The sequence below is a fragment of the Petaurus breviceps genome, unplaced genomic scaffold (genome assembly GCF_028583685.1).
Source record: "Petaurus breviceps papuanus isolate PSGF00001 unplaced genomic scaffold, PetGlider_PUasm1.0 79, whole genome shotgun sequence".
Lineage (NCBI taxonomy): Eukaryota > Metazoa > Chordata > Mammalia > Diprotodontia > Petauridae > Petaurus > Petaurus breviceps.
The window spans coordinates 3,910,316-3,922,659 of NW_027186523.1; the positions used below are offsets into that span (position 1 = coordinate 3,910,316).

At 38.0% G+C, this 12,344-nt stretch overlaps 2 protein-coding genes across 2 annotated transcripts in view; one reads left to right on the forward strand and one right to left on the reverse strand.

The window, feature by feature from the left end:
- Nucleotides 1-12,344, reverse strand: part of LOC138175790 (branched-chain-amino-acid aminotransferase, cytosolic-like) — a 261,129-nt gene that overhangs the window by 187,135 nt on the left and 61,650 nt on the right. The window lies entirely within an intron of this gene.
- LOC138175695 (inositol 1,4,5-triphosphate receptor associated 2-like) overlaps nt 6,627-12,344 on the forward strand; it is a 115,933-nt gene continuing 110,215 nt past the window's right edge. The window contains exons 1-2 of the mRNA XM_069106209.1: nt 6,627-7,173; nt 11,357-11,476. Of these exons, the coding sequence (XP_068962310.1) occupies nt 6,627-7,173; nt 11,357-11,476 (667 nt within the window). The remainder of the gene's footprint in view (nt 7,174-11,356; nt 11,477-12,344) is intronic.

Sequence of the window (12,344 nt, forward strand, 5' to 3'; positions counted from 1 at the left end):
CACACACACACACACACACACACACACACACACACACACACACACACTAGCCGTGTAACCTTGGGCAAGTTACTTAACCCCAATTGCCCTCCAAAAGACAAAACAACAACAACAACAAAGTGGGCAACAATGAATTTAGAAAGTATACAAACAAAAACCTCCATAATGAAACACAGTACCCATTATCCCGAGGAAGCTATGGGAAGATTAATACTTAATACATCGATACATCAAAAAGGATGAAGGGTCTAATGACTTTACTCAGATCACATGATAAATACTAAAAAGCCTCTGGAAATAATTCTGCAACAGTGACAACTTCATGGAACAAGATGAAAGCTGGCAACAGCGAAAGTCTCTTGAAAATTATTGAATGTAACTGACATTTGTTCATTTCTGTTTGGAACCTATGAAATGACTCAAGTAGAGGAGTGGAATCAAATAGCCTTTAATGGATGGCATCCACATAAACTCAATCACATTATGTCACCAAAGAGGTGACAAACAAATAATCAAGTGATGCATATTTGTTTACAGAAGTGTTTACAAGAATAGTGTAAAACTGGGGTGGCTAGGTGGCCGCAGTGAGTAAAGCACCAGCCCCGGAGTCAGGAGGACCGGAGTTCAGTTCCAGCCTCAAACACTTAACACCCACACAAAAAAAAATAGCCATGTAACCCTGGGCAAGTTACTTAACCCCAAATGCCCTCCAAAAAAGGCAAAAAAAAAAAAGAATAATGTAAAACTAAGTCCCTGCTACTAAAAATTGCATAAAGGACACCCTTAAGTATCTGGACTCATTGATTGATTGTAGGTTTTGCAAGGAAGTGGTAAAAACTGTGCAACATACTGCAGGTTGAAAGATCAAATGGGAATGTATTTATTATAAGCACAATTAACCTATGCTATTTGAGTTTATTTCTCCTAATTTAAAGATAGAGAAATGATTCTAGTTGCAGACCCTGGAATAAAGGGGGTTATTACAGTGCCGGGGCTGCATTCTGTCCTTGCCTTTTCTGAAGTTTCTAACATTAGAGTGCTAGAAGGAAAATTCAGGGCCTTCCCAAGCTTTGTCCTCCTTACCAACAAAACCTCATTTCCCACTACTCTTTAGTGCATGCAGAAGCTCTGCTACACCCAGCGCACGGCTGATTTATCACAGGCTATTACCAAATATCTTTAGCATCACCATGACCCACAGGTGGGACACTAATTACCAAGAGGGTTTTTAAGGGTCTTCTAGCTGCCGTCACTCATCAGGTCAGGAGGCAGATTGAAGATACCATCGTTTTATCGGCATAGGGAACCTCCTGAAAGAGTAAACTTCCTCTGCGATCAAAGCAGGTCTGTGCCTATACTTCCTGAGGTCTTAGTTGCCTGGGGCACTTAAGTGATCGGCCCGGGGTGAAATAGCCCGTTTGCGACTTGAACTCTACTTGTCCTAACTTTGGCCAGCTCTCTACAGCACAGTCCCTTTCACGGAAGGACATGGAGATGTGAAAATCGGCCCTTCCTTACACTCATTTTCTCATTATTACCTCTAAAAACTAGAGAATTATGTCCCACTCAGAGGAAGGGTAGCCTGGCCCCACGCAGTTGGCCCTAATTTGGTCCCACCTGCCCCTGATCACACCTTCAAACTCCATTTTCACACTTTTAGAAGATGGCGTCTGGAAAGCACCCCCAATGAAGCCAACTCAAGCTGGTGAGCTCATCCTAAGGTAAAGAGTTGAACCCCTGATTAGTGCTGGCCTTTTTTTTAATTTGCGGAAGGAAAGGGCCGCATCTCAGGGTGTGCTGCTGTCTCCCCTCGCTTGCAATTTTCTGGCAGTTGGAAGAAATGAGATAAAAATTCTCTGATTTTTGCATTGTCTAGGTTTCAATTTAGTGGAACACTCTGGCGATTCACTAAGGAAATGAGAAAGGGCAGCTGTAGGAAATGAAATTCATTTTCTTAGCAAGTGATAAAATCAGCATTTCCCAGTAATGCATTTCCACCACCAGCAAACTGCAATTTGTCCTGGAATTGTTTGCTAAAGGGGCTGTTAAAAACGTGAGTACCCTAACTGGAGCTTTAGGGAGAGAAAGGGGGAAGGGCGGGAGAGAGACAGACTGAGAGTGTGTGAGTTTCCCCCAGAAAAAAATGTAAGCTCCTTGAGGTCAAGAATTATTGCAATCACCTGATGAAAATGCTTGTTCAAAATGCCTGCTGTGCTCTGGGAGCTAGAGTTAAAAAGACAAAAATGAAACTTCTCTGACCTTAAGAACCTTACCTTCAATGGAGACTGGGGAGGGATGGAAACATGTACAAGCATATAAAAAAGACACACAAGATGATTCTGCTTCATTGGGTAAAAATTAACAATGTGCTGACCTCTAAGATCTGTTGCAACTTGAAATCTTTGTGTGTATTATCAGGCAGAACAATCTTTGTTCTTTGAGTGGTTGTTTTCTTGTTTATTGTTTGAGATGCTAGGATTAAGGTGTCTCCTGAAGTCTTAATATTGAAGATCTGTCATAGGCTTTCCTCTGGTATCAACCTAAGTTCCTGAAAAAAAAAGTCTTTCTATACTAAGATATGAATTAAAGTAACAAGTGCACAGGTATAGGAGTATGATGTTCCTCCATTAGTGATTGTGCAAATAACTTATTCTAAAGTCAAGGGACCTTAAGAGTTTAAGGTTATGTCAGTATCAGCTCCTTGACTCTAGTGAAAACTATTTAGGTTCGTAGAAAGCAGAGTGGTTAAACATTTAGCATATCTAGGGCATGTTTCTGGAAATCATTTTAATTAATTTCTGATAACCTTCCATGGAAGGTAGATAGAAAGTGTCATCTTCCTGTTACAAAGCTAAACCTTAACAAGATTAATGGATACAGAGTCCACCATGAAGTACAGAGTTAAGTCAGTAGAACGTAAGTTCCTTAAAGGCAGGCATTGGTTTCTTTTTTTTTCTTTATATCTCTAGCACCTAGTGCGTAGTATGTGCTTGATTCATGAACTTAATTAAATTTAATTGAATGCACTGGGTAGCCCAAAAATAAGATCTGCCCTTTTCTAGTTCCATTGGAAAACAGGTTTTTTGGCTTTCCATCAATGAACAATCAACAAACATTTTAGTGACTAAATGTGTCAGACCCTGTGCTGTGTGTTGGGATAACAAAGAATGAAATAGTCGTCACTCTTAAGGAGTTTAAATTCTAACCAGAGGGACAAGTATATATAAATATATACACAATAAAGGTAAGGAGATTACATACAAATAGAGGGTAGCTTGTCAGGGCACTAGTATTTAGGGAAAGAGAATTGGAAAGGCTTTATATAGAAGGTGGTGGTTGAACTGTGCTTTGAAGAGTAAGAGAGGGATTCTGAATCAGAGATGAGAGAGTTCAAAAGGGAGATAAGGTGCTAAGTGTGAGGAACAAAGAGAAGGTCAGTTTGCCTGAATTATGGAATATAGAACAGAGAGTAATGACTAGTGACGCTTGGAAAGATAGGTTGATGCAGATGTTATTTATTATGTCATTATGAAAATATTGTGTATCTGGTAGTTTAGGAAAGGCCCTTGTATAAAAAAAAAGTCATTCCTAGCAATTTTCTAAAAATCACATTTGACTTTCTAAATATATATTACTAAGACATTTAACTCATTGATGACATAGTAAGTGCTGAGTGCTGAGTACTTGTTAGATATTACTGAAAACTTGGTTTTTTTAGAACCAGAAATATCACTATTCTCAGAAAGAAGTGAAAAAAAAAATACTGGACAACTTGCATTTCCCATGTTTTGAACACTGCCATGGAAGAAATGACATTGAGAGCAATATGAGTTTAACTAAAGGTTTCTTTGTAAAGCAAAATGTTTTGTACAATATTGACATGTTACATTATATTGTCTAAGTTGAAATTGAATTCCTATTTTTCTAAGTGTGTTTAAAAAAATCAATTTCTTAAATTTATTAGCTTTTGATGGATGATACTCCCATGCATTGGTTTTAAAATGGAGAGTGAAATATGACACATGCTTTGGCCATAGAATAAAATTTTCAGTCATGCTAGGAAAGTAAGAGTTTCCTTTTCAAAGAGATTGGAGGGGCTGAAATTCCTTCCAGCTCAAAATTAATCCTTCTGTGTAGAGAATTGTCAGCTTAAATCATCCTACTATATCATTTATCTATATGTCCCTATAGAACAAGAAGCCCCGTTTCTTTTTTTCTTTATATAGCAACAGATTAATTTTTCTTATTTTTTAAAAATATATTTTATTGCTATCTTTGGGTTTTGCATCACTGACATTATAGCAAAGAACAAAAAAAGAGGAGAAAAACGTTCAGCAAAACTCATCAACACAATTAAGAAAGTTTGGGCATTATAGTGTCCCCTACCCTTGGTCCCCCATCCCTGCAAAGAAGGGAGAGAATTAGAAACATTGCTTCTGTAAGACATGGTAAACTGCTTTGGGCAATTGAGAATCTAAAATACCTCAACCTTATTTTTAAAAATCAACATACTTGCAAATGATTTATGGAAAAAACCTATGGGCCATTTTGAATGTATTAGGAAATAAGTCCCCTGCATGCCTACAGATTTTTAAAAATAAAACTTTTTAGCTTAGAAGTTTTTAGCCTTTCAATTTAATAAGTAGAGGAAATTAATATGGATTTATTAAGCCAATTTTAAAAATATGCCATGCCTTATTTGGATCTTTTTTTTTTGCACCAGCTAAATTGGAATTGATTGGAATGTTGCTATACAACAGGAACTTTAATTTTTTTTTTTTTGCTTTTTTTGGAGGGAGGAGGGCAGGGCAATTTGGGGTTAAACTGGCTTGCCCAAGGTCACATGGCTAGTAAGTGTTATATGTCTGAAGCTGGATTTGAACTCAGGTCCTCCTGACTCCAGGGCCGGTGCTCTATTCACTGTACCACCTAGCCACCCCTCAGGAACTTTAATTTTTTTTGTCTTTACTAATTTGTTTGTTTACTTTTAGTTTACAAGATTTAGTACCACAATCCCTTGAGTTTCAAATTTTCTTCCCCTCCCTCTCCTAGGAACTTTAATTTTGACTTGTTAATGATGTTAACAATAAAGGTGACAATGATTCTGTGAATGTCACAGGAGACAAAATAAAGAACAGTAGGAAAATATAGATTAAAATAATTGGTTATATTGGTCTCTGTTACGATAGTAGTTCATGTATGTTAGATAGGCTCTTTTCATTTTTAAGTTTTTATTTTCTGTTCATTTTATTACCATTGATTTAATTACCACTCTGTATCCCATTATCCTAAGCATTAAGGTGGGACCCAGACACAAGAGCCACAAAACCCATGCAACCTGTTGTCTATAGCAGAGGTGTCTCTCTCAGGTTGACTGCCAGCTACAAGTCAGTCATTTGCAACTCTTCAGTGCAGCCTGAACCAGATTAAAATGTAATTGGGAAATGTTTGACAAAATAAATAAAAAATACAACACAACATAGTAGCTACCAGTCCATCCGCATCTGCCAGCTGGAAAGCTTTGCAGGTTCAGTGTAGCAGAACTGCGGGTTCCCTTTTAGTCTGGGATTACTGCTCTGGTTATTCCACTGAAGGCTTCAGACTGGACCAGAAGCTGGATCTAAGATCCTGCTCTGCTCCTGGGGCCAGAACTGCACAACTACTGCTTGCTTCTGAATGCGTTCCTTTCTAGGGACACAGTGTAAGGCCCACAACCCTTCTTTTTTTTTTTTTTCTTTCTCTCTTTTTTTATTTTTTAGTTTAAATCATTCATTTCCACAAGATTTTGAGTTACAAATTTTCTCCCCAATTTTTCCTATCCACCACCCCAAAACAGCATTCCCACTGAATATCACATCCCCCAATCTGCTCTCTTCCATATCTTCCCCCATTCCCCCTTTGACTTTCCAGTAGGGCACGGTAGATCTCTATGCCCCAGTGCCTGTATATCTCATTTCTCAGTTACATGTAAAATAATAATAATATGTATATATATTTAAACATTTGGTTTTAAAACTTTGGATTCCAGATTCAAGTAGCATTTATATCTTGGCTGATAATGGGAAAGTGTTTAACAGCTATACTTCCATAGCTACCAATTGATAAACATCTCTGGTAAATTGTTCTTGGGTTTTGTTTTTTTTTACTTTTTTTTTTTTGGAGGGCAATTGGGGTTAAGTGACTTGCCCAACATCACATGGCTAGTTTTTGTGTTAATGTCTGAGGCCGGATTTGAGCTCAGGTCCTCCTCACTCTAGGGTCGGTGCTCTATTCACTGCACCACCTAGCTGCCCCTCTGTTAAACTGTTGACTTTCCCATTTCTGGCATCCTGTCTTGTAAGAGCTGGAGCCTAATAGGTTGTCTTTTTAGCATACCTAACCTTACCATGAAATAGAATTACATCCTAATATTAGTTGTTTAAATCTAGAAATATAAGAACAATAGAAATTGAACTAAAAAAAAGCATTCTAGAGAATCTAACAGTATTGTTTCTATGCTTTCAAATTTGATTTAAGGATATATCATGTTTTGCTAAATTGATTCTAAGACCATGCCAATGTGTTAAAAACTTTTTTGCTTTTACCTGCATTTCAGAAATATTAGACACAGAGGAAAAAAGTCACCAATGGCTTCTGAAAGACAGGCAAAAAATAAACGTCATAATCCAGTGAAAAACATTTGTAGGAAGATCAAGATTATCCAGGAGAGGGACCAGTCTTCCCATCCTACAGTTCAGATGGTCAGATTTCATTCTAGGAATTTTGATAGTATTTACACTAATATGGAGGAAATTTTTGAAGAAACATTGAACAAGATGACAGTTGGACATTCTTGTGAACCAAAAGCTCACTTCTCAAGTCTCGAGAAAGCTGATGTTTCTGATCTTCAACCTTTGTCTTCTATCACTCAACATACCTCTCGCCTGAGCTCTACTGAAAAGGCAACACATTCTTTCACTCTCCAAAGTCCTGAAGAGATCTTCAAGCCACAAACACCAACACACAAGTCTTTCACATCTCTGCTGAGAAACAGGAAGCTAACTTACAGCAATGAATTTAAAGACTTTCCTTGTGGAAATGATCTTACTACTTCAACACCTCATTTTCATTACACTTCTGATCAAAGCCCTGACCTTTCTTTGGTGGCAAGAAGGTTATCACTCAATGAAAGAGGTAAAAATTCTTTGAAATTTTTACTCTTTCAGATAAAGCATTCACCTTATATGATTACAAAATTCTTGAGGAAGAAAAAATACACAATTAAAGTTGGGCAGGGAAAAGGGTTCCTTCATATTTGCCTTTCAGTTTGTTTGTTTTTTTTAAAGCAATTGGAGTTAAGTAACTTGCTCAAGGTTACACGGCCAGTTTTTTTCTGGGTGTGGTGCTAAGTATCTGAGCCCAGATTCAGTCCCCAGGTCATCCCAACACTGAGGCCGGTGCTCTTACTCGCTATGCTACCTGGCCACCCTGCCTTTCAGTTTTTAATATTTATCTCTTTTTCCATGCCTAAAGTAAAAAATCTTACCTGAGGATCTGGAAGTTTATATCATAAGCTCCCTGGGGATAGGGACCATGCCTTAATTTTTGTTATTTTCCATTGCCTACCTAAGTGCTTAATGAATGATATAAAATGAAATATTTAAAGTTTTCAGTAATTTACTTAGAGAGGCATCATGGTAGTTAAGAGGTAATAAATAGAGAGTTGACCTTAAAGTAAAAAAAAAAAAACTTGCTTTCAAGTCTTGAACCAGATTGACTATATGACTCTAAGCAAATCATTTAACCTTTCAGTGGAATTAACAACTCTCTAAGACTATAAATTGCTGAAAAGGTATCTACCTGTTTTGATAGAGATGAGTTTCCTCACCTGGGAGTTTCCTATGCTAATGAAATCACTAATCTAGTACCTATCCCTGTTGTCCTCTACGACCAATTTAAAAAACAAATAGGTATTTTAAAGGCCAAATTAGAATGTTACCGTGGGAGAAATTAGGGGAAAATTGAGTCAAAATTCAGAGTAAGCTTAGCTGCTTTTTAGAAGCAACCACTTAACAAGTTCTGTGAATGAATATGAAATATGCTTGTGGGATTGTGTCATATTTTGTAAGTATTAAAAATATTTTAAGACAGATTACAGCTTTCTTTAGCTTGACCAGGACATAAAATAGAATAGTTTCACTTTCATTTTCATAGAATTTATTATGTGATATGGAATCGTGGGCCTTCTCTTAAATAGCAGTGGTGTTAATTTTAGAAAACTAACATTCTAGTGCCAGTCTGACTCGACCTCTTTTCTGGGTCTCATGTCACAGAATCACAGAATTTCAGAGGTAGAAGGAACCCAAGGGGCCATTATCCCTCTTCCAACCTTTGCTTAAAATGAAGCCACATGAATGAGTTGGACCAGTTCATGGCAATAATACTTGTATTGATCCACTGTGCTAAGCCTGAGCAAAAAAGAAAACGAAAAAGAAAAGTTTTCTGTAGCAAGGATCTTATGCTATCTCAGTCATCCTCTTATGTTCTTACACTAGATGCTCTTAACTAGGCCAGTGTCTGATTCTTCAGGGAACCCAGGACACATAATCACAGAATTTCCAAGCTGGAATTGGGGGGAGAGAGGGAATAAGCATTTATTAAACATCTATGTGGGGCCAAGCACTGTGCTAAGTGCCTTACAAATTGTAACTCATTTGATCCTGACAGCAAATCTGTGAGGTAGTTGCTGTAATTATATCTATTTTACAATTGAGGAAACTGAGGCAATCAAAGTTTATGTGACTTGCTGAGGCCAAATTCAGTCTCAGGTCTTGCTGACAGCAGGCCTAGGCTTTATCTACTGTGTCACCTAATGCCTCTTCTGAAAGGACTTCAGCATCTATTCCAACATTTTACCCAAACAAGATCCCTTCTACATCTCTGAAAAGTTATCATCCAGTCTGGGTTCTGATGATAGGGAACCCAATATCATCCAAGGCTCTACTTCCAAATCAGTCTGGCTGTTAGGAATTTTTTTCTGAGATGTCAAGCTTAAATTTCTCTTTGAAATTTCTGTGTATTGCTCCTAATTCTACCTTCTGGTGCCCCTTTCAGAACATATGTAATCCTTCTGCATGACAGTCCATCAGATATTTGAAGAAACTCATTATGTCTTCTCTGAAGTCTTTTCTCCCCCTGGCTAAAATATCTGCATTTCCTTTAAAAATGATCTTTGTGTGCTATGAACTTGAGGCTTGTTACCAGTTTGGTTACCTTCCTCTAGATGTATTGCTGTGTCTAACTCTTCATGACCCCATTTGAGGTTTTCTTAGCAAAGATACTGCAGTGGTTTGCCATTTCCTTCTCCAGCCCATTTTATAGACAAGGAAACTGAAGCAAATAGGGTTAAATGACTTGCTCAGGGTCATAGAGCTAGTAAGTGTCTGAGGCCAGATTTGAACTTGGTAAGATATGTGATATGGAATAACTCCAAGCCCAGCCCTCTATCTACTATACCACCTACCTGCCCCTCTAGATGCTCTCTAGCTTATCAGATGTCCTGTAAAGTGGCATACAGAGCAGCAAGTTCCAGGTATCCTCCAGAATGTTAGTGATCCCTCACAGCCTTGTGTCCTTTTTCCCAATAACTGATTTTGCCTCTTCGTTTAATTTCTCCTCTACTGGTTCCTTCCCCTCTACCTATTAATATTGTCAAATCTCACCTATCCTAAAAACAATCTAATAAAATTGTCCCCTTTTCTTTAGTATGCCATCCTATAAATGTCCTTCCCTCTACAGTTAAGCTTCTTGAAAGAACAGCCCCATGCCTCTATTTCTTCACTAGTTAACTTACTTGTTTTTGTTTTTAAGCAATTGGGGTTAAGTAACTTGCTCAAGGTTACACGGCCAGTTATTTCTGGGTGTGGTACTGAGTATCTGAACCCGGATTTGATCCAGGTCATCCCAACACTGAAACCGGTGCTCTTACTCGCTGAGCCACCTGGCCACCCCTAAGCAATTGGGGTTAAGTAACTTGCTCAAGGTTACACGGCCATGTGTTTCTGGGTGGGTGCTAAGTGTCTGAGCCCGGGATTCGATCTCCAGGTCTTCTCAACACTGGAGCCGGTGCTCTTACTTGCTGTGCTACCTGGCCGCCCCAGTTAACTTACTTGTAATGGAATTTCCATCCTTATTACTCTTCCTGATAGTTTGCTTCAATGTCATGATTGACATTGACATACTCTTCCTTAACAAAATCCAATGGCTTTTCTAGTTCCTCATTTTCTTGGAACTTTATGTAGCATTTAAACTATTGGTACTTTCTATACACACATTTCTTGCTTCTCTTCCTTCTTTTGGCTTCCATGACACTTTTCCAATTTTCTGTCACACTTTTCCTTTTCTTCCACTGGCTTATCTTTCTTTCCCCTACTCCCTTAGAAAGGGATGTCCTACTTTGGGGGGAATATTTTCTTCAGTGAGGTTTTATCCCCCTTTTGACATTGTCAGTTCTGCTTTTTAAGGAGTTATTTTCTTCAATAGATTGGGACTGGATATAAAGATTTTGGGGAGATATCTGCATAGGAGTGAAAAATGAAGGAGTGGAAATGGATAAGATCAAGAAAAGAGAGAGTATCAGGGGAAAACAAAAGAAGACTCAGATCCTTCAGGTCATTCACATGTGGGGGGCAAAGCCAAGATGATAGAGTAGAGGGAGCTCAACTCTTCCAACATTCCCCTCCAAACACTTTACAATAATGATTAAAAAATAAATTCTTGAGCAGCATAACCAATATATATTAGTATGTATGCATATCTGTATCTATCCTAGCCTGGCCACCACATTTTTTAAGGTGGAGGGCAGATAATTGATGAATTGGAGGTTTTTTTGTTTTGTTTTTGTGTTATAGATGAAGGACACTAGAATGGTAAGGTAACTATAGGCCATGTTATAAAATGCATTTGAAGGAACTTAAAATGTTTAGTCTAGAGAACAGAAGATACATAGAAGGGGAACACTCAATATCAGTCTTCAAGTATTTATACAAAAGGGAGTCAGATTAGTTATTCTTAACATAGAGTTAGGACCAAGAGGTTGAAGTCCCAAGGAAATATATTTTAGCTTAATGTTAGAACATTCTTGCCAGTAACTTGAACTATTTCCAAGTAGAATGGGCTGACTCTAGAGGTAGTAGATTCCTCCATCATTGAAGGCCTTCAAGTAGAAGTTTAAAAAAACACTTCTTGATGTTGTATAGTGGACATCTTGTTCAGATATGGGTTGGATCAGATGACCTCTGACATCCTACTGAGATGTGGAATTCTGTGATTCTTAGAAAAAAGTAACTGAAATCATCATTATTTTTTTTATCAATAGGACCAGAATTGAAACAAGGAACTGATGCTGATAAAGAAAATAGGATCCAAAATGTTAGCCATATCTGTGAAGAACAACTACTAACAAGTATTTTTTATGATTGTGATAAAAACCACAGAGGTATGTTTAATTTTTTTCTGCTGTTACATATGATAGTGTACATTAACTCTGGAGTGCTTAGTTTTGGAGTGTTTTAAGTCAGGCTTGATTCAGGCTGTTCTAGTATTTTGTGTTTAGAATTGAAACAAAATAAGGTACTTACAGTCTACTAACTCAAAAGAGATTTATTTATTTAAACATATTAAGGAAAGAATATTTAGTAGGGATATAGCATTGATTCATTTGGGTTCAGCTTTTCTATTTCTATATTATTGTAATGGTAATGGTGATTTGAAGATCTCTGCTTTGAAGATATTCCCTGCCTCCTGATGGTCTGAATGCAATCACATGGAGCCTATGGTGGGAGGAGTTTGCTTAAGGGTGGAGTAGAGTCCACAGAAAGCTGGGAGTCAGAGCAGTTAGAGATGGAGGAAGGACAGGACACACCCAGGCAGACAGCTATGCTTGTTAGTGTTATAGGTTTTTGAGAAGGCTAAAGGATGTTGTGGCTCTCTGTGCTCCTATGGTATATTAACTTCTTTGCTACTATGATGAATTTGACTTTCTGGTTTTGGGATTAGTTTTTCTGGTGTCTCACATGTTTTGCTTCTGTCTTATATATGGAGAGTCTGTTATATTTTGTGATTGAGCACAATGCCAGCATATTTAGAGTCACCATTGGGGCGATGGGTATTGCACTGGCACTAAAATTGTCTCTCTGTGTGGATCTACCCCCCTCTGAGGAAAGAGTTCTTGACTCTTCATGTACTTCTTATATTTTGGACACTAGGAGTTTTCGCCATGCTTGGGCTTGAACAGGAGGTCCCTCATTCATCTATCTCTAGGGACCTCAGAGAGTTTCTGCTCATGGAAGAATATGCTGTCTCTT